At 40.7% G+C, this 19,539-nt stretch overlaps 1 protein-coding gene across 1 annotated transcript in view; it reads right to left on the bottom strand.

Annotated features, from left to right (window-relative positions):
- sptbn5 (spectrin, beta, non-erythrocytic 5) overlaps positions 1 to 19,539 on the bottom strand; it is a 63,917-nt gene that overhangs the window by 40,240 nt on the left and 4,138 nt on the right. Inside the window, exons 5-38 of the mRNA XM_026192223.2 lie at positions 19,442 to 19,539; positions 17,761 to 17,847; positions 17,560 to 17,667; positions 17,400 to 17,484; positions 17,188 to 17,321; positions 16,371 to 16,591; positions 16,109 to 16,247; positions 15,853 to 15,987; positions 15,663 to 15,751; positions 15,324 to 15,477; positions 12,675 to 12,878; positions 11,364 to 11,579; positions 10,920 to 11,094; positions 10,170 to 10,306; positions 9,812 to 10,024; positions 9,514 to 9,666; positions 8,608 to 8,738; positions 8,081 to 8,332; positions 7,402 to 7,477; positions 6,811 to 7,022; positions 6,188 to 6,437; positions 5,873 to 6,012; positions 5,046 to 5,145; positions 4,706 to 4,876; positions 4,376 to 4,540; positions 3,755 to 3,844; positions 3,533 to 3,669; positions 2,946 to 3,132; positions 2,671 to 2,780; positions 1,943 to 2,033; positions 1,623 to 1,739; positions 1,318 to 1,475; positions 770 to 902; positions 524 to 669 (exon numbers count right to left, since the gene is read on the bottom strand). The exon at positions 19,442 to 19,539 is cut by the window's right edge and continues 131 nt beyond it. Of these exons, the coding sequence (XP_026048008.2) occupies positions 524 to 669; positions 770 to 902; positions 1,318 to 1,475; positions 1,623 to 1,739; positions 1,943 to 2,033; positions 2,671 to 2,780; positions 2,946 to 3,132; positions 3,533 to 3,669; positions 3,755 to 3,844; positions 4,376 to 4,540; positions 4,706 to 4,876; positions 5,046 to 5,145; positions 5,873 to 6,012; positions 6,188 to 6,437; positions 6,811 to 7,022; positions 7,402 to 7,477; positions 8,081 to 8,332; positions 8,608 to 8,738; positions 9,514 to 9,666; positions 9,812 to 10,024; positions 10,170 to 10,306; positions 10,920 to 11,094; positions 11,364 to 11,579; positions 12,675 to 12,878; positions 15,324 to 15,477; positions 15,663 to 15,751; positions 15,853 to 15,987; positions 16,109 to 16,247; positions 16,371 to 16,591; positions 17,188 to 17,321; positions 17,400 to 17,484; positions 17,560 to 17,667; positions 17,761 to 17,847; positions 19,442 to 19,539 (5,014 nt within the window). The remainder of the gene's footprint in view (positions 1 to 523; positions 670 to 769; positions 903 to 1,317; positions 1,476 to 1,622; positions 1,740 to 1,942; positions 2,034 to 2,670; positions 2,781 to 2,945; positions 3,133 to 3,532; positions 3,670 to 3,754; positions 3,845 to 4,375; positions 4,541 to 4,705; positions 4,877 to 5,045; positions 5,146 to 5,872; positions 6,013 to 6,187; positions 6,438 to 6,810; positions 7,023 to 7,401; positions 7,478 to 8,080; positions 8,333 to 8,607; positions 8,739 to 9,513; positions 9,667 to 9,811; positions 10,025 to 10,169; positions 10,307 to 10,919; positions 11,095 to 11,363; positions 11,580 to 12,674; positions 12,879 to 15,323; positions 15,478 to 15,662; positions 15,752 to 15,852; positions 15,988 to 16,108; positions 16,248 to 16,370; positions 16,592 to 17,187; positions 17,322 to 17,399; positions 17,485 to 17,559; positions 17,668 to 17,760; positions 17,848 to 19,441) is intronic.

Here is a 19,539-nt window from a genome sequence, read left to right as displayed (position 1 = left end):
GACATGGCATGTCACCTCTCTGGTGGGGAAGGAGCCTGAGTTATGTGTGAGATACCAGCTAGATATAGTCGGGCTCATCCCAACACACAGCTTGGGCCCTGGCCAAGGTCAGTGATTGATTTTGTAAACGTATCATCAGACCTGCAGTCATATTTTCTGGACACAAGAGAGGGGCTGAGCTGTCAACTGACCACCAACTGGTGGTGAGTTGGATCAGGTGGCGGGGGAGGATTATGGACAGACCTGGCGCACCTAAATATATAGTGAGGGTCTGCTGAGAACGCCTTAGGCCCCAGTCCACGAGATCTTCAACTCACACCTCCGGCAGAGCTTCAACAGCATTCAGAGAGATACTGGGGACAACCCCAGATAAGCGGAAGAAGATGAATGGATGGACGGACACAGATAAAAACTGCTTACTGAAACGCAAAACCAACAATTTCAGCATTTAAGACAAACAAGAAAAGGAATAGGATGCCTCACAGATAAAATAACTGACTCACTACTGTGGCTGTGTGATTACCTAAGCTGCTGCAGAGTGTCTTTGATTGCAGAGCTCTGTGGGTGTTTGTTGTGGATCAGCTGAACAGCCAGGTTTCTGCAGTTCTGTAGTCTCTCCTCGCCAACCTCCAGCTTCTTCAGGAAGCCTTCAAACTTCCCTCGAACCAACTGCAAGCATAATCCACAGACACACAACTCTACAGCTACCTTCAGCCTCCAAAAACACACTAGAATTAATATTTACAATCATTGTGCAATGAAATGTAACCTGAACATGCTGATAATCATTGCCCAGGTCCTGAGACTCAGCTGTTTGTCTCTGCTGGTTCATCCAGTCCTCCAGCTCTGAAGACTCTCGCCTGAATTCATGGAGCTGAAGGACCTCCTTCAGCTTCTGACCCCTAACAGGAGACATTAGGGTGGTCAGTCACACAAGTACACAGACACAATAAAAAAGCCAACAATAAAACCGCTAAGTCAGAGACAGATCATCTGAACTAATATCATTTTGTTTGGAGAAAAATGATATAAATCACCTAGAAGCAGGTCAAGATATTAAAGATCAGCACTTTACTGTATAAGTCTTTCTCTCTGTCACATACGTATGTTCTTTCTACATTTTTTGTAATTAACAACTGCCTTATGTAAATATTGCACTTTTTCCAAACAAAAAAAGGGGAAAAAAAGAAGAAAAAAACACAGTAAATAGATAAACAAACAACGATTAGGAAAAATATCACGAAAGAGAGAGACTCAAAAAACAATCTGTGAGAGAAAAGCAGAGAAAGTAATCCAACAATATGAGTGTGTGCTCACCTGAGTCCAGCCTGGTGCTGCAGCTGCTGGTTCAGGCTGCTGATTCGACTGTAGGGTCTGCTGAGCTCCTCCAGGCTCCAGTTCTGAATGGCCTGCTCTACCTGGTCTCCTAATGCCTCTACTTCAGCTTCCAACACCTCCAGTTGTCCTTCCAGCACCTGCACGAACACAAGGACACTGTTTACTGATTCTGTTGTTGTACAATCACGCTGTTCTTTGATTTCTTCGTCAGGAATCGATAGGGGAATCATATGAGGTCCTTTTCCGACTAAGCAAAGTGTACACAGTGAGAGTGTGTGATATACCTGGTGTTTAGTAATGAGGCTTTGTGTGGCCAGCTGGTTTTTGCCATAGTCGTCGATGTTCACCAGACTGAGCATCTCTGCGAGTCTGGACTCCAGCTCTGAGCAGTCCAACAGCAGCTAGAGATGAGGCACACACAGAAAATGTAGCAGTTTATGTTTTGTTTTGGTTGGGTTTAGCATAAAATACTTCAAAATTTAACTCTAAATGACCAGTTAGACAGCTGCAGAACTAAGTGTCTTACTTAAAAGTATTTTGATGATGGAGTGTCAGTATCAGACTTTCACTTCCCTCCAATATATAATATCCTTGTCCATCTCACCTGTTCTCTGGTAATAGCCTTGCTGAGGTGAGCTGCTCTCTTTTTGCAGGCATCCTCAAGCTCCTCCCACTCTGTATTGAGGTGGTCGCACCTGCAAAACAGCAGAAATTTACACTGCTCCACAAAGCCAGAACACATTTGGTCCAAACTGAAACCGTACTTATTACAGATCACTTGAACTGTACAGACAAATACCTTCTCAAAGTTGTGTCAAGTGCCCAGCTATATAACATAACCCCTCCCAAAAATTATGAAACATTTGCATACATTGGAGCCAATGGCATCTTTGCAGTCTAAAAATCCAAAATCCTACATTTAGAGAAAGGACCAGTTTCTCTCATGGAATTGGTCGTTTTAATGTCATTAAATTTAAATTTATTCCTTCAGATCAGTGTGCTGGGTTTTGAAAACAATCCCATCTTTGCATCAGTGTTAGGCCTCAAAGACAGGAGTGATTACCAAGCTATTTGGACAAGATCATTCAATGGTGTCTATTTTGTTCTCATTATTTGGTGGACTAAGGTAATGTGTTTGATAATGTTTTATCAATTTTATTATATTATAACTTATTCTTTAACATACCATTTTCCTTGTCTAAGTAAATGCTTATTTTGTGATGGTTTCTAGTTTTAATGCATTTTATAAGCAATGTCAGCGTAAGATAGATTCACTACAATGCACCAATGCACATGAAACTTTTTTTTGATGACAAAAAAAAACAACCACACCTCTGCAGCACCGCCTCTCTTTCTGACTTGTTGGATTTGGCTAGGCTGCGCCCTTTCTTCAGAATGTGGTTCAGGTGTTTTCTATGTGCATTCACTTCGGCCTGCAGCTCCTGGGTTAACACACGAGTACATGAGCAAATGTTAAGTAAAACACAGCCCTGTGAATGTGTCAAATCACTTGAGTCCATTGTAATTCCAACTGAGCTCTCAGCTCAGTTAACAAATGAAGGAAAAGGGGAGGTTTTATAGATAAAGAACTGCAACCCAGCTCGTGCCTTGTGTTTCTGCATGAGGCTGAGGGCCCCAGCCAGAGATTTGTCGTATCCTGTAGATCCAGAGGCAGGAACATGCTCAGAGATCCAGTTGAGCTCAAGATCCACATCATGATAAAATCCAAACAACGACACAGATGCCTCCAGTTGTGCTCGACGCTCGTCCAGAGGTTTCTGCAGGGACTTGAATCTGCCACACAGAGGTTATAAAGTCAAGATGATGATAACCTAAAGTGAGCACTGGACTATATTTATGTTATTACTTTTTAATTACACACAGAATAAAATACCCCAAAGGAGACAATGACAGATAAAACCTGAAGTGACATAGGAAATTGTATTCTATGTATCTGTGTCTTTCAGATTTTGTCTCCGTGTGAGCGTCCTTGTCATCCACTTTTATTTTTGTTGTTATTTTGCCTTTTGTCATTTTACTTCAACAGATCGTTTTCTTAGCTGAGACACCCTGACCTGATCTTGTTTGTACTCCTTTCTTTTCTTCACCATGCACTTGGTTTTATATGCACTGAAGTTACTCTAAATGCAATATATGCAAATATCTATTTGTTTGAAGATTCAAAGTAACTTACAAAGTGAGATAGGCGTCTGTCTCCTGGAGGATCCTTTGAGAGTCAAAGTGGTTGGAAGCGAGGTGTTTGGCCCTGCTCACAATAGAGTTGATCTTCTCTGCCAGTTCCTTGGCCTCCTGCTCCAGCTGCTGATGCTCCTGCATGAGCACACACACACAAAGTACTCACTGATGTCTAACTGTAAAACCCAGCATCATTAAATCAATGCAGGCCTGTCCTCACCTTCAGCAACTGTCGACTGGAGCGCAGGTCGTGACCTTTGGCAGCATTGTTTAGCATCCACTGGATGGCCTCAATCTTCAGCTTGGCATCCTGTGGAGGAAAAGTACAAGATTTTTCTGAGAATGAAGCTCTGTTTGGACAGCAATTACTTCTCCTGGGAAGGATGGTCTTTAATTTTTTACTCCAGTTGACCTCTAAAATTAGTGTAAATTTAAATTTGGCCAGAAACTATGAACTGTATATAAAAGACAGGGGTCAGTTATAGTGTCACCTAAAGGCTTGTGAAGTCTCAAAGTTAAGCTGTGTTCTTCTTGCTTTTTTGGGAGCCAGTGGTGAGCATATTTGAGGCATACAAGAGGCTGGGGTGTAAAGTTATCAATTAATGCAGGTAGGCTAGGTTGGCAAAGTGCATTCATACATATATTAGTGCTAATTAACTGATTACCTAGCATTAATAAATGCTACAATCTCACAAATCAAGACTGAAGTACAAACTTCTTGGATGGGCTACACAGACAGCATTATTTGTCTGGTAATTTCCTCAAAAAGCCATAAAAGGCACCAACATCACTGAACTGGACCACACAAACGTCGTATCCAGTTTCTCCATCAGTAGTTTACCTGCAAAAGCTCCATCAGCTGCTCCTGCTGCCCCGCCTGTCTCAGCCTGTCCCCCCTGTCAGCCATCTTGTCTTGTAGTCTTTTCCACCGACTCGTGAGCTGAGAAGACTTCCTGCTGATGCTCTGACTGTTGTAGTGCTCTTCAGCAATCATCTCCTCTCCCAGCTTATCACAAACACACACATATGTACTGAAAGTGACATCTCACCAAAGTGCAAGTCGTCTTTTCAATATATGCAACTGTGCATGTGTTGCCAGAGTCACTGTCAAACACTTGTTGTTTCCTCTACAGAAGTCATCATGCTGGGTGAAAAGTTAGAGGTGTTTTACCTGAACAAGTCTATCCAACCAGACTTGGTTGGCCTGCATCTCCTTCTCAGCCGCTTCATGTTTCTTCAGCTTCCAGAGGATGTTTGTGGGGTCTCGGTAGGACTCGTCTTCTGCCACCTTAAACTTCTCCTCCATCCACAACAGCAGCTCATCCGCATCTCTTTGGAACTCCTGCCACACGAAACACCAGGCAAATTCACCCTTATAATTATTATTAAAGAACTTATAACATTCATCTGAGCGCTCTCCTGTAGATATTATGATCAGTGCAGGTACTCGACACAATAAACAACATAAAGTAAAGTATGTTTTCTTGTTTTTAGCATTTTGACAATAGTACTTGGTATTTCTTGGAGTCCAGCAGTAGGTTCCTCCTCTTCCTGCAGCTCTCTTTCAGCCTCCTGTTGGCTTTTTGGATGCTCCTGCTCCGTTCCTTAATGCTGTAAGAAAAACATTGAGGTTTTAAAGATTGGTGACGCAGTTTATTTTAAGGTTATTGACTTGAACATATTGGTTGTTAGAGGGACAATTTAACTAATAATATAAACAGTTCCCCGCCATCTGCCTGAGAAGATGATTGGCATGACCCCTCACAAGCCATTTAATCAAAGTAGCAGAGATGGTATACATGTGGTGTTGTAATTTATTTGACAGCTAGATGGCACGGTTTCATGTCGTATGGAAAAGAAACAGCCTTGGTGCTCTGCAAACTGTGTGCATACTACATCAAAGCTTTCCTGTTAGGTTGAAGTAGCAAGCAGATGAGCTTAGATTTGCATTATGCTAATTATGCTAATTGATGTGTGTTCTACTTGTAGAACGATTTACAAACAGAGTGATAGTACCCAATTCATAGAACCAATTCTATTTATCCCTAACTTCTTCTACTCTTATTTCTTTAGTCCCACCCACCCTGTTAAAACCTTCTGTATGCTGGGAACAGTCCATGAGAAGAAAGTTGGCATAAAGGGAACTAAATCAGCTTGTTTACATGGATGAATGTCGGGACTACGCCATGGCTCAGTATATGATAAATAGGTTTAAGATTAGACAAAGAAGGATTATTTTTAAAAGCAAAATATGCAAAGTTACTCCAGTACAGCATAAGAATTAAATTATGGAGTTGACAGCCCACTTTATGGAACAATTTCTGCTGTGTTTTCTTACTGTATTGAAGCAAAGTGCTGCTGGTCGATAAGCTCCTTGCTGCGCTCAGCGAATTTATCCACTCTTTGATCCAAAGCCATAAGAAGACTTTCAAGTTCATCTTGTCGCCCCAGTAGACTGTGCACACTGTCTACCGAGTCCTGCATCAATAAATGTAATCATTATTTTGACATTTTTATGATAGAACATCCTATTTATAATCTTTACTTATAGCAATTTCACAGATTTCTATAAATACTTATTTAGGATTCAAATTTAAGGGTAACATTTCAAGGAGCTGGACCATGTAAAAAGGTGAGAAATGAGCACCCTCACCCCAAGATCTTGGACTTTTAGTCGGGCTTCATGTCCAGACAATGCTGCTTCAATCCGGTCTCCCTCTTGGTTCAGCCTCTGGAGCTCCACACCCTGCTCCAAATGCTTCTTCCTACTAGCCCACAGCGTCTCCAGCCTACTCCTTTCAGCACTGAGATTATCAAGGATTTGTTGGATGTCAACACCGCCTATTTTCCCATTGGATGATCCCTGCAGCAGAGATTTCCCTAAGTTCTCCATCTCCTTCAGCCTGGCAAAAACACACACAGTGGGAGAGACACAGTCCACTTAAATGATGATGTCCATGAGCCAATCTTCTCAATCCCTTTGTCAGAAGGGGATAGAAATGGCTTTCATTATGGACAAGCGTTATGGTAGTTAAAAAAAATACGTGCACAGGATTAATGATTTGAACATTCTTTAGCATAATTTTTAATCATAATAATTTTCATCATAATTTTTTTAAATTCCTATTAACCACTGCTAAAACACTTTGCATTTAAATTTACTGATGCTGCAGATTTAATTTATTTCGAATTAAATAGAATTAAATGAATGCAATTCAATGAATGGAACAACAACACACTAAGCACTGAATGCTGTGCACAGTTTCTGCTATTTACCTGCTCCTCTGTGTCTCCATTTCTAGTTGCAGCTCCTGGTGTTGCTCCAGCAGCGTGACAGCCGAGGCCACATCGCTCGCTGTCTCCTCCTGCAGGAGCCGTTCCTGAACTGAACCCCCCCAGCGCTCTAGCTCCTTGGCCTCCTGCTGGAAACTTTGCAGCCTGCGGGCCTCCTCCAGTTGGTGCTGTCTGTCTGATGCTTGACATTTCACCTGTACAAAAATGTCTTTTTTTTAAGTTTGTAGTTTTATTTTAGATTTTTTTACTCAAAACATTTAATAATAATATAACAATAATAAAACAGTAACAGCCTCTGAGTCTGTGTTCATCAGAATATCAAACCTAATTATAATGACCCAAACGCTGTACCTTTTCAGTCTTATACCACCTGCTTTGTACATACAAAAAATAAGAGATCTTCACTTTTATTAATAAAATAATGATGTCGAGTATGTCAGTGTCAATGCAAATCAACACGAAATGTTGCAAGCACAAAAGAGATGTTCTGTAGGAACACAGACTGAAGTTTGAACACCTTCACTCTTGGCTACTACACTCCAGTCAGTCTAAAACAAAGAAGGAAAATGTCACCTGATCCAGCAGAGCCTCCAAACCTCGAACCTCCTCCATAATGGCCGCACTCTCTGCCGGACTGCAGTCCTGCTTCCTGTAACACAGGATGTGAGCAAATTGAGTGGAGATGAATGGAGATGTACTCCACCGTGAAGTTTCTTTAGAAAAAACACTTTTAGCTAGAAGTTCATGTAAAGTGTTTTAACTTTGAAACCTTTCAGACTAATGCAGCTCTGTGTTATTCGTAATGTAAATTAAGATACCATTATCATCTGTAATAGATATTTGGAGAGCAGTGAACACATGAACACATCAAAGCCCATGTACCAAGGTACAGACCAGTGTAGGCCAATCCATGAGCCCATTCATGTGAAAGTAATTCACAAAACTATTCTCAGGAAAACTGCAGTTACCTTCAGTGTCACGTCTATGGCTCTTTTAATTTCCTTTATATACATATATCACATCACTGATGAATTATTATGAACATCAAATACAAAACAACAATGACTTATTTCTATCAAATTACAACACACATTTCTAAAATTATTATTATTGATTGATTGATTGATTGATTGGTTGGTTGCTTAACATATTTGTAACCATCAATTACTTTTAAAGTGTTTTTGATTAAATTAAGTACTACTGAGACAACTGCAGAACACCTCAAAATCCCACAGACTATATCAGACCATACATCTTTGCAACGCTCTTCAGGTAAGCAATCTTCCCCTCAAGCATCTTGATGTCTCTAAGGGCCCGAATCTGGTTCTTCTCCTCAGCAAGCAGAGTGAAGGGGGTGCAGCCCACGTCCACTTCGTCAAGCTGGGACAGCTCACCCTGCAGCTGAGCTTTAGCCTCCTCGCAGCTATGCAGGAAGGACTGCACATCTGCCGTACTCAGCAGCTCCTTTCCTTTGTCATCCTTCAGCTGCTGAATCCAATCCCACCTGCAACACACCAAGAACCCAGAACTATCACACAGTTGTCACACAGTCATCAGGAGCTTCTGGCGCCCCAAAACTGTCCAAAATGCTGTCCTGTACTCAACCTACAGCCCAGGCACTTTATTATAGCATGTTGCTATAATAGCAAGCCGTTGTTACTGGGTCCTTCACTGTTGTCATTTTAATAACAGTAACAATGAGACATCACTTTTTCACAGGATCTAGTTTGTGTATCTGGGTCCTTGTGCTGATTTGAGTGATTTGGACTTTTTTTGCACCTTTTGGAAACACTCCTCTTTCTGGATTGGATTTCTTTCTGTTTACTGTGCTGGCTCTTCACCAGCTCGTCTGCCATTTTGATGATATCGTCCAGCTGACCTCGTCCGCTCGCTAACTCAGTCAGAAAGTTCTAAAACAGAAAGTCAAGGGTGAGTCAAAGTATTCAGATATTTTATGAATCTGAGTTTGTCTGAGTTTATTCTGAAGAAGTGAAAATAAAAAAAATCAGGCCTCTTAAATATGTCCAAAAGTCAGAAAAAATCTCAAATTAATCATTTAAAAAAGCAACAAAAAAAGTTGTTGTTTGGGTGAAAATCACTGAAAAGAAAGATTGATGCTACAGAAGAAAATCAGTGAAAACTCAGTGGCACTTAATATGAACTGCTGCCTTATCAGATGTATTCTACCTAAAGCCACATTTTTTCATTTCTGATTAACCTACAGAAGTGACAATTGGAAGCCAGTATTTACCCTGTGATTTTCTGGCTTTAGAGGTTAAAAGTTTCTCCTTCCCAATAAATAATATGATTTATGAGCTTAACTTAAGGTTGATCTTCATCTACAAATCTGTTGGTATCAGAATCCATCTAGCCAGCTTCGACAACACCATGTGCTATTATTTACTCATTTATAAGTAAACCCACAAGGCTAAATTTCCCACCATCAGCAAAAGGAAACACCTGACTACTGTTACAGTTTATGCTGAGATCTTAACTGAACAAAATGATGGGCTGTGACGTAGTCTTAATATTTTTTAAGAGATGCATTTAAGGATTAAACAAATTAGAAAAATCATGAGGTATTGGGACATTTGTTTCACCCAGATGAGTTGATCCCCTGTTTTCAGTTTGTAGGATAAGTCTTGTACGATATGTTTGGAAATATTTTTCTGGAGAAGTCTTCACCTCATATTTGGCCTGAACCACTGCTAGATTGTCACCATCAGTGCTGAAGGTGTTGAGGATGTTCTCCTTATCCTCCATCCATGACTCAAACTCATGGCAGCTGTTGTAAAATCGATGAAGACGCAGTATCTCCTCCAGGCTCTTTGTCTTTGTCTGAAAACCAATATAAATATAAATCTGATTTTAGAATACAGCTACTCTGAATGTCCTTTTCTGTATAATAATCTGTCATCTTAATACAACCTCCCACATAACTAAGTAAACAGTTTATATTCTGTATACTGCTCCTTTCTCTCACCTTCACCAGGTTGTACAAGAAATTGTACTCTTGGTCCAACCTGCCCTGTGTGCTCTCCACAGTATCTCTCTGGTACTCGGGGTCTGGCAGTAATGTGGTTTGGATCTCAGCTGTGCCGCGACGCATAGAGCATTTTCGCCTTGGACGACTCAGTTTCTTGCTTGAGCTTTCTGGCATATCATTGGCTGAGGCAGGTGGAGTGGGTGGAGGAACCTGAAGAGGGTGTGATAAAGTTATTGACACTTTAAAAAAATACATAATAATTTATTTTCACACTGCCCACTAACAAAGCATGTCCACTAACGAGATGTGATATTTTCATAATCTGACCAAAGAACTGGTTCAGTATTGATCATACACTGGATGGCAGCATATTCAGGTAGGTTTTGGGAATGGACTGCTGGTTTCCTCCACTGTCTCTGGCCACAACTCTGTCTCCATCCGGCTCACTGCTGACGATGGTCACAATCTCATTGCGGTCCCACGGAAACTGACCTGAAATCAGGTTAGTTTATACTTTACATTTCAATAAAGTATCTACTATGTGTTTTTCTGTTGTGTGATTTCAGATATAGCCCATGTCTGTTCATCACAACACACTTGGCTACATTTTAGAAATGCAAAAATGAAAACAGTTACAATTTACATAATCTGCTTTTCCTTATTTTCTGTCATCATTTTTTTTAGCACAGATTACTGCTCTTCATAGTAAACCACAGAGTAAACCTGTGTTAACCTGGCCTGTGTTACAGAAAATAGCGAATTGGAGTAAAGCCACTTTCAGACATGGTTAATAGAGAAGGACATAATGCATGATATTTTTCCTCTTAAATTGGCCTGTTATCTGGTCCTCTCTGTAAACAAGAGCATCTCTATAAATTTGCCTAAATATTTAATGAATATTTTTTATGTGACTTGGTCTGACCTGAGTAAGATTTCTGTTTTAAGAGAAAAATGGGCATTCTGTATCAAAATGAGAAATGAAATAACACAGTGTAGTGCTGGCAGATTATTTAGTGCAGAATATAGGCTTGTGTTTTCATGTATGAGTAGCAGTCACTCCTTATCATGCTATGCAACACAACAGTGACACTAAGTACTCCAGTACCTCTGCTGTATCTGAAGCGGACTTTGGCCTTGATTTCCTCTTTCTGAGGGGGGATGCTTACAGGGCCCTTCCCACCTCTGGTACTGGATAGTGAGGTTCGTGCTCCTTGCCACTCCTTCTCCTCTTCCCCAGAGGAATCGCTATATTGGATCATCTTGCCTTGCTGAGGCTCTGCCTACAAGGGATGAGGAAATATTGCCTATAGCTTTGCATCTACTATCACAGTCAGTGTTGTAGAGCCAATATTAGCTATTTGTCAGTTTATTGATATCACAGTTTATAACAGCCAATAAATGAAGATTAAAAAAGTAAGGAACACATAGGAGAAACATCTTTCAACTATGTTATATTATTTTAGTAAGGACTCATTAATAACTACACATAAGAAATGTTAGGAAAATCTATCTGACAGAAACAATATCTGAATAAAGCATGCAGAATGACCTGCTGTGCAGTCAGCGCCGTCAGCTGTGCTGCAGTTTTTGACTGTTCTGACAGTCTCTTTATCTCTGAGGCATACGCTGCCATCTCCTTCTCCAAACGAAGGTGGCGCTGAAGAAGCAATGCTGTGCTGGAATCGTCCTTCCCATGATCCTCGCTTATCAGCAGTGGCTTCCTGTCACCTAGCCAGGAGTTAGCCTCCTCCACATCTGCAAAATACTGGTCAGAGAAATAAAGGTTACTGTCTTAGAGCATGTCTATAGAGATCAAGAGCAGGTTCCAAAAGACCACACAAGAAAATAAAACATGACATACGTGACAGGATGGTTAGAACCTACACAATAACAGCAGCACACAGGTAAAAATCTGACTGCAAAATAATTAGACTAACTGTAAAAAAACAGTAATACCTCAAAAATGTGTTTGTTGTGAGCAGAGATAGGAATTTACAGACAAAAAGAAGCTACACTAAACAAAAACAGCTTTTTTTCAATCTTCTCTTCTTCTTCTCTGCCTTTAATGACACATTATTCACTAGTGTTGGGATTTCCGGCTCTTTTTAGAGAACCGGCTCTTTCGGCTCCGAACCGGCTCTTCAGGTTGTTTTGTTGATTTAATTAATTTATTATTAACAATAATATAAAATTATGCACAAAAGGAATTACTAATGTAAAAAAAAAGTGGTTTTATTTATATATAAATATAAATATATACAGTGGCCCCTAGAGAAAAAGCACGTACAAACTCCAAAACACATTTCTAGCGTTAACTGAACTTCAAAACAGAGCTACCTAAATATACTTTTATTTATTCACTCCACATAAAATGTAATAAATAAATCATATAAAACAAAAACAACTATTCACATTTCAACTTTAACTATTTAAATTTTCAGCTTTTTCCTTTTAAACAAATTTAAAGTGAAACAACACAAAACGCTGCAAACCACAACACAATTAAATATAAATAAGAAAAAATATGAAAACAAAAAGAAGATGCATATTCTCTGTCATATGGGACTGCATGAATAAACTTTCTGAATCCTTTATCATCCGCAACTGAAAATAGTTGTGGATGATTACTATACCTTTCTAATGTGACGTTGTTGTCCCTGGCTCTCTTTCTCTCTCTCTCCCTCCCGCTCTGTTCCTGTGCTACTGCGAGTGTAACTACCGCCCCTCCCCCCTCTGCCCAGCGCAAAGCACAAGGCTCGTGTACGGAGTGAAGCGGGAAAAAGTGCGAGAGAGAGGGTGAGAGAAAGGGGAAAAAAAACCACGGCTTGCGATAAGGAGCCGGCTCGCCACTATTATTCACCTGCTTTATGGTAGCGGCAGCCTGCAGTCTGTCGCGGTGTCCCGTCACCTCGTCAGTCAGGTGGCTCCACTGCTTCTTGAGAGTCCTGATCCACTTCTGAACAGCTTGCTGATTCTCCTGACTCTGTTTGGAGAGCAGATCCTGACCTCGACCCAGGACACCTTTATACAAAGACTCCTGGGCCTGGACCTCTGCCTCCAGCACCTATCAAATTATGATTTATTTGAAGTGGCATTTAGAGTCAAGATAGATTTAAATTGCCTTTATTCTCAAGGTGGGGTCATGTTCAGCCTAAAAACAGTCAGATTAACCAGATTACATGACTTAAACCAGAATTTAAATGTTATTATTTGTCTGTTTTGTTTAGATGCACTTCTGTTCTTTGCATTGCTGTTTCTTGTTTATGTTATTTTCATTTCATTTAAAACTTGGCAAATATTGTTTCGTGGTCTTGGGCTTTGGACTTTTTTCAGCTTGTGTATTTTTGAATTCTTAAGTCTTAGTTTGATTGGTTATTCCCGATGACTTAATCCTTTGTTTCACTTATTTCGGTTTGTTTGTTTGTTAGAGTCATTGTGTTGGTGTTTTGTTACTTCCTGTTTTATTTTTATAGTCTTTTGTCACTTGTGCTTTGTTTTTATTCCTACTTCGCTTGTCTCAAGATTAGTTTCAATTGTCACATGACGAACATTTACCTCGTTACCTCTTGTATTGTCTCTGTCGTCCTTGATGCCAAGTGTCCCTTGATGTTTTGGATTTCCTGCTTTTTGTATTCAGCTTCTGGATTTTGGCTTGGTTTACTCTCTGGGTTATCACCATTAAAACTTGCTTAGAGTTTAGTCACTGTTTCCTGCATCCTGGTTTTAGGTCCATAATCCCTCAACAATCCACACAGCATGCAACCTATTGTAGGTCCAACTCTATATTGTCAGGGCCGTGAGTCGGAGCTCAGGATTTATGTTTTCTTCTTTTTAAGATTATGTTTTACACAATATTCTACATTCTTGTGGTTAATATTATTCATGGTTCTGTGCTTGGCCTCCCCTGTGTCCTTGTTGCTTGTGTAGTCTATCATGTCTCTCGCGCATGTTAAATTTTCTCTCCGTGTTGATTCATCGGGCGACCGTGGCTCAGGGGGTTGGGAATCGCATCTGTAACCGGAAGGTTGCCGGTTCGATCCCTGGGCTCTCTGTCCTGGTCGTTGTGTCCCTGGGCAAGACACTTTACCCTACTTGCCTACTGGTGTTGGGCCGATGGCGCGGTATTGTAAAGCGCTTTGGGTGCCTTGAAAAGCGCTATATAAATCCAATCCATTATTATCTGTCTCCCCTTCATGACCCTCGCTCCCCCCGTTTCCTGTGTTTACATCTTAATGTGTGTCTCTTGTTTCCTGTGTTATTTTGATAGTCCTTTGTCCTGTATTCAGTGTATTTAGTTTTGCTTCCTCCCTGTCTTCTCAGGTTTGATTAGTCCTAGCTGTGTTCCCGCCTGTTTCCATCCCCTTGTTATCCTTCATCTGTATTTAAGTGTTTAGTCTCACTCTGTTCATTGTCGTGTTCTCCATGTAAGCTGTGTTCTGGTGTTAGTTCCATGTTGTCAAGTCTAGTCCAGTTCAGTTGTTAGTTCTAGTTTATCTTTTGTTTGTGTAGTGTTTGTCATGGTGCCTGCCCGGCTGGCCCTGTGTGGCTACATGTGTGTTGCTTTTGTCTCGCTCTCTCTCTCCTCTCTCTCTCCTCTCTCTCTCTACTTGCTGCCTGGGTGGAGTTCATTGTGGGCTCCCGCCCCTGGCCATCACCACCTGCAAGCAATCACCTGTGGCTCCTCACCTTGTTTGCTCTCGCTACTTAAGGCAGTGACTGAGAGCACCTCGCTGCTGGACTATTGAGTAACGCTCGTCAGTGCTACTTTAGCCTCAGCCAGTTTTGAGCTCTCTTCGTGACAGTTTTCCGTGTTAATTCCTGATCTCTGTATACAGATTCTTCGTGCTCGGTTTGGAAGTTTGGACACCGAAGCCTGTTCGTGAGTGCCGCAGTGAGAGTGGCGTGTGTGAGGAAAGGACCTTTCCAAGTGCATTGTTCTGTTCGTGTGGAGCGGAGCAAGAGAGGACACTTTTCCTGATTCTTCCCTGTACCCCTGGGAACCTTGGCCCCCTTCTCCTTCACCTGTGTATAGTGAACCGGGAGTGTGTAAATAAAATTCAGTTTTCTGTGATTTCAGTCTGCGCCGAGTGACAGTGTTCATGTATTTTGGTTTTAGTTTTCACAGCAAATAAAAGCTGCCTCTTTAAGTTAATCTTTTGACTTAGAGTCCTGTCTTGCTTTAGTTTAAGGCATTTAAAAAAAAACAGAAACATGTATCTGCTTTATAAGCTTTTGTTATTCTTTTTTTAATAAAGAATAACAATGTAACATTTCTAAAGTTTTGACAATCTGTAAAATAATATGAATCCTGTGTTTTTCACAAGAGGCACAAAAAAGTTGACTTTTCATCACATAATTCAGAGTTAACACATTCACAAAGAACACCCTTAAACCACTTGTAACACATGTGCCTGTGTAAAAAAGCAAACAAAACTTCTTCACAGTGTCAAAGTCCAAAGCATGGAACCTTATGGGCTCAAGTGTCCGTATACACAGCTTTCTGGCTCACCTTGTGCTTGTGTTCGGCCACCTGGATGTGGTTGAGGTCTCTTCCAAGTCCAGCCGTCTGCAGCTTTAACCAGCGCTCATAGATCCAGGCCTCCAACTCCTCACAGTCATAGAGGAACTCAAACAACCTCAACTGAGCCTCCAACTGCCTCCTCCTGACACAGCAAAGGAAAGATGTGAGGCAAGATGAGCACAGGTGAGAGATGTAGCAACAGAATATCAGACTAATTAGACTTTCTATTCCACCATTTTGGACATACAAAGAAATGTTACACGTTTAGACCTGTTGCTTGATAAATGATTTTTCCCTCATGCTGTAAATGAGAAAACTAAAGCAAACCTGCTGCTGCTGAGAGACACCAGCGATTTGTACTGAGTGTCAAGAGCTCTCACTCTGCTCTGAATCTGCTGCCCATCCCTTACTTTTGCCTGAGTGAGAGAAAGGAGGTGGGTCAGTCTGACAGAAATCACCCTTACAAATTCCCCAAACAGTGAACTAATAGGACATGAGATGCCAATTATTAGCGTACCTTCAGAGCTCTGCTACTGATTGCAGTGATGGTTTCACCATGAGTTGAGATCTGAGCTTCCAGGAGATCTTGTTTCTGAAGAAGAGACTCCACCTCCGTCAGCTGCTTCCCCAGTTCAGAGGAACTGGCTTGGGACTAAGATGGGATAAGGGAGGGGACAGTCAGTAATATTAAAGTCACCCCACTTCTCTCACAGTACAATCTAAGTAAAACTCCAGTGTCGTCATTATAACTAAATTTCGAATAATAAGCTCACTTGTAGCTCTTTCAGTTCCTGGGAGACAAGCTCAATGTCCCGCAGGATGCTCAGAGTTTCAACTACATTTCCCAAAAGCATCCTCTGTTCTTGGAGCTGCTGCAGCAGGTCCTTCCATCGATGGCTAATGTTCTCCTCCCTTAGAAACAAATATATTATTATGTAGAGTACAAGTTTTTTTTTTTTTTTAATTAATGTCACTTCTTGGTTCTTCTCCCTTCAAAAAGAGTGTTACACAAAGTCATTGTTTTCATCCTCCCACCTCCCAATGACCTGCTCCTTGCTGTGGTAGTTTCCTTTCTCGATGGATTTTGCCATGTCTCTGAGGGCCGTGAAGCGTGGCTCCCTGGCCAGTGCATCGGTAGCCAAGGCCTCCAGACGTCGGCCAGCTGCCTGAGCCTCCTCCAGTGTGGACAGACCTCGGATGTCCTGCCTCCGGATCAGACGCAGTGTGTCCTCAAGATAGCCCTCCCTCAGAGCTGCCTGAGAAGACAAAAAGGAAGGATTTTGCAGTCTATTGGGGATTTTTTAAGGAGCCATAAAAACAGGCAGAAAGTTGAATATCAGATCCAGGGTTTTGAATGCTGTTTGTCTGCATAGATTAACCTTTCTGATGCCAAAAAGTGGTTTCCATTTTAAGTTAACATTACACAAACAAATTCACAAAATCCCAGCAACACGTTTGTCCCCATTTCCCAGCTTTAAGTAAAGGGTATTCCATTCTGAACAGATTCCAAACTGATATACCTATTTTAATAAAGAAAAAGGTTTAAAATTAAATCAAAATTATACTTTTTTGTTGTGTTGTGTGTATCTACTTTTCTGTGGGGTTGTTAATAACAAATAACAAGATCTTGCATATATGTCCAGTGGAACAAGAGTGGTCAAAAGGTCGCATCCATTTTAAGGTTAACATTACCAAAACTCACTGAAATTTATTTCTACGCACAACACAGTGATTTGTAATCACAAAGTTGTTTTTATAATTTACTCAGGAATATGTCAGGCAACTCCATAACATTACGATCAAAACTGGGAGACTTGTAACAAAGACATTCATATGAGTAGAGTGGCGTTACCTTCCTGGCAAACTTCTGTGCAAGTTGCTCCAGGCTTTCCAGGCGTAGCAGCGTTTCCTGTAGGGCTCGCTCTCGTTCATGTTCCGCCCTCTCCAGCATAGCCCAGCTCTTCTCGATGTCATTCAGAGTTTTACCTTTACAAATACACAACAGCATGAGCGATCTTTGTCATAGCAGCCCTTATATTATAATTGACTGTTAGTGTTCTGTACCTTCGGGAGGATTATAAGCCCATTGGTTGTTGGCTGCCAGTTGAGTCCTCAGACTGAACAAGTGGGCCTCAATTGCCCCACGCTCCTGGAAAAACAAGACTTAACTTTAAGGAGATGAACAAAGGAGGACGCTGAATTTAAAATGTGAGGGTCATCTGACCTGGTATTTGGGAGGTTTCTCCACAGTTCTGTAGGTCTTAAAAGCGCTCATCAGTTTCTGCATCTCCCTCAAAGAGTTTGGGAATCTTCTGTCATTCAGCTGCACCATCTTCAGTCAAAAAATAATCACCAAATTTAATTCATTAATTGTTTTGTTTTTTTGTCTTATATTCCTGTGTTTTTTCTGGGATTGACCTGTTACCTTAGTTTTGATCCAGCGAAGCAGATCTGAGACCATTCTTTCATACTGGATCTTCATGCCATCCAGCTCCATGAGCATCCCAACAATCTGTGGAGAAAAGAATGAAGTCCTACTTTTGTGTTCTGGATGTTTTGGTTTGATATGTTAAAATGGAATCTGGACTGGCAAATCAAAGACAAAAATATTGTTCGTAACCAAAGAATTAGCAACCAAGAAAAGTTGCTCATTAATCCTTAAATTACCTATCTTGCCTTCTTAATGATTTCATTGTTAATAGGCTATCCCCATTGTTGCTGGTTGACTCTAATTCTGCAAACTGTAATTCTGCATCCTGCACCTGCCCCTCTTGATGTCCCCTCAACCCCACTGGGGTAAAAAAGTGTCCATCTGAAACTGCTCAATCTTATTGCAAAAGGCTGCTGTCAGTCACTTCCTGGCATTCTGAAAATGCTGGTCACTGCACCTGAGCACTATCACTATCACAAGCTATATGAGCCAATGTTGATTTTAAAATGCATGGCTGTTATATTACATCACATGATTGGCTTGCTTAATTTTTGATTTATAGTTGCCTACCTATCAATGCAAAAATACTAATAAATATAAAAGTGGCTTCTAACATAATTTTCAAAGCTGTAGTTATCACTTCCATTGTGTACGCGACTTAAGATGAGAAATTAAACATATTAGTTTCACCTCCCATTAACTAATGTGGTTGTTATTTAAGAATGAGAAGCAATACAGCAGCATCAGTGTTCAGTCACAGCACTTTCACTCCTGCAACCATAACCCTCAGTCCAAATAAACAAAATGCAAACCTTAAAAAAACATCTGACAACACTCAGCCCCAAAACAGTTTAACTTGGTTATTATCATGTACAGCAGAAGGAACATGTGTGAAGCAGATAAAGGCTTGTAGCTTCGGTGTGTTAAAGGTGTGAGGTTCTCTGAATGAGTTCCTGCTGCTGCCTCCAGCAGCATCTCATTGTATGTGATCTGATGTGATTCTTAACATCCACAGCCCCTCTTTTATGAAAGGTTCTCCTTTGAGCTACTAATACCTTCTTATCTACCAAAATAAAAATCCCACCAGCTGTGTTTTGTGTTTTGTGTGAGCAGCAGCTTGTCATTGTAGCAGTAATCTATACTATTTAGAGCAGGTTACAATACCACATGGGGCAGAGCAGTCCACACTATAAACGGTATGACAGACATTATGTCAAGCAACACATTATTTAAAGAAAAAAATTACCCACAATCTGAGTTTAGGGACAAATAAACCTGCCTTATAGATTAGATTTTCCATTGTAACCAGCCTCGGTTTTTGCTAATCAACATCAAGTTACAAGAGCCGACTGAGTCTGAAAAGATGGACTGACAGACTGATACAGACTCTTTCTCTGCCCCATTGCTTCTCTTTTTTATTTTTACTGCACGTTTAGTTAAACAGAAACAATTCTGCCTTATATTAGAAATATGTCACCTTTAATATCTATAACATGTGCATGTCTGTATGTGTCGTATATATTTATATGCACTCATCTATACACAAATTTAGAATCACTTGGGCTTCAATTAATATTATGTATTATGCTATTATGGTCATATTATTTATTATCTGACTGATCTTTTTTTCTGTTGTATGCAATGCTGCTGTGTTTATGTTTGTGCTGAATCCAACCCTGGCAAGTCTCTTCTGGATGGTCTGCCCCTGCTTCATCCTGGAAAAGTAGTGGTAGTACAGAGACACGTAGGTCATGATGGACTTTTCATCAGGAT

This window comes from Astatotilapia calliptera, chromosome 19 (assembly GCF_964374335.1).
Source record: "Astatotilapia calliptera chromosome 19, fAstCal68.1, whole genome shotgun sequence".
In the NCBI taxonomy this organism is placed as follows: Eukaryota; Metazoa; Chordata; class Actinopteri; order Cichliformes; family Cichlidae; genus Astatotilapia; species Astatotilapia calliptera.
Note: the sequence above shows the minus strand (reverse complement) of the source record. Positions and strands in the feature narration are given on the sequence as shown.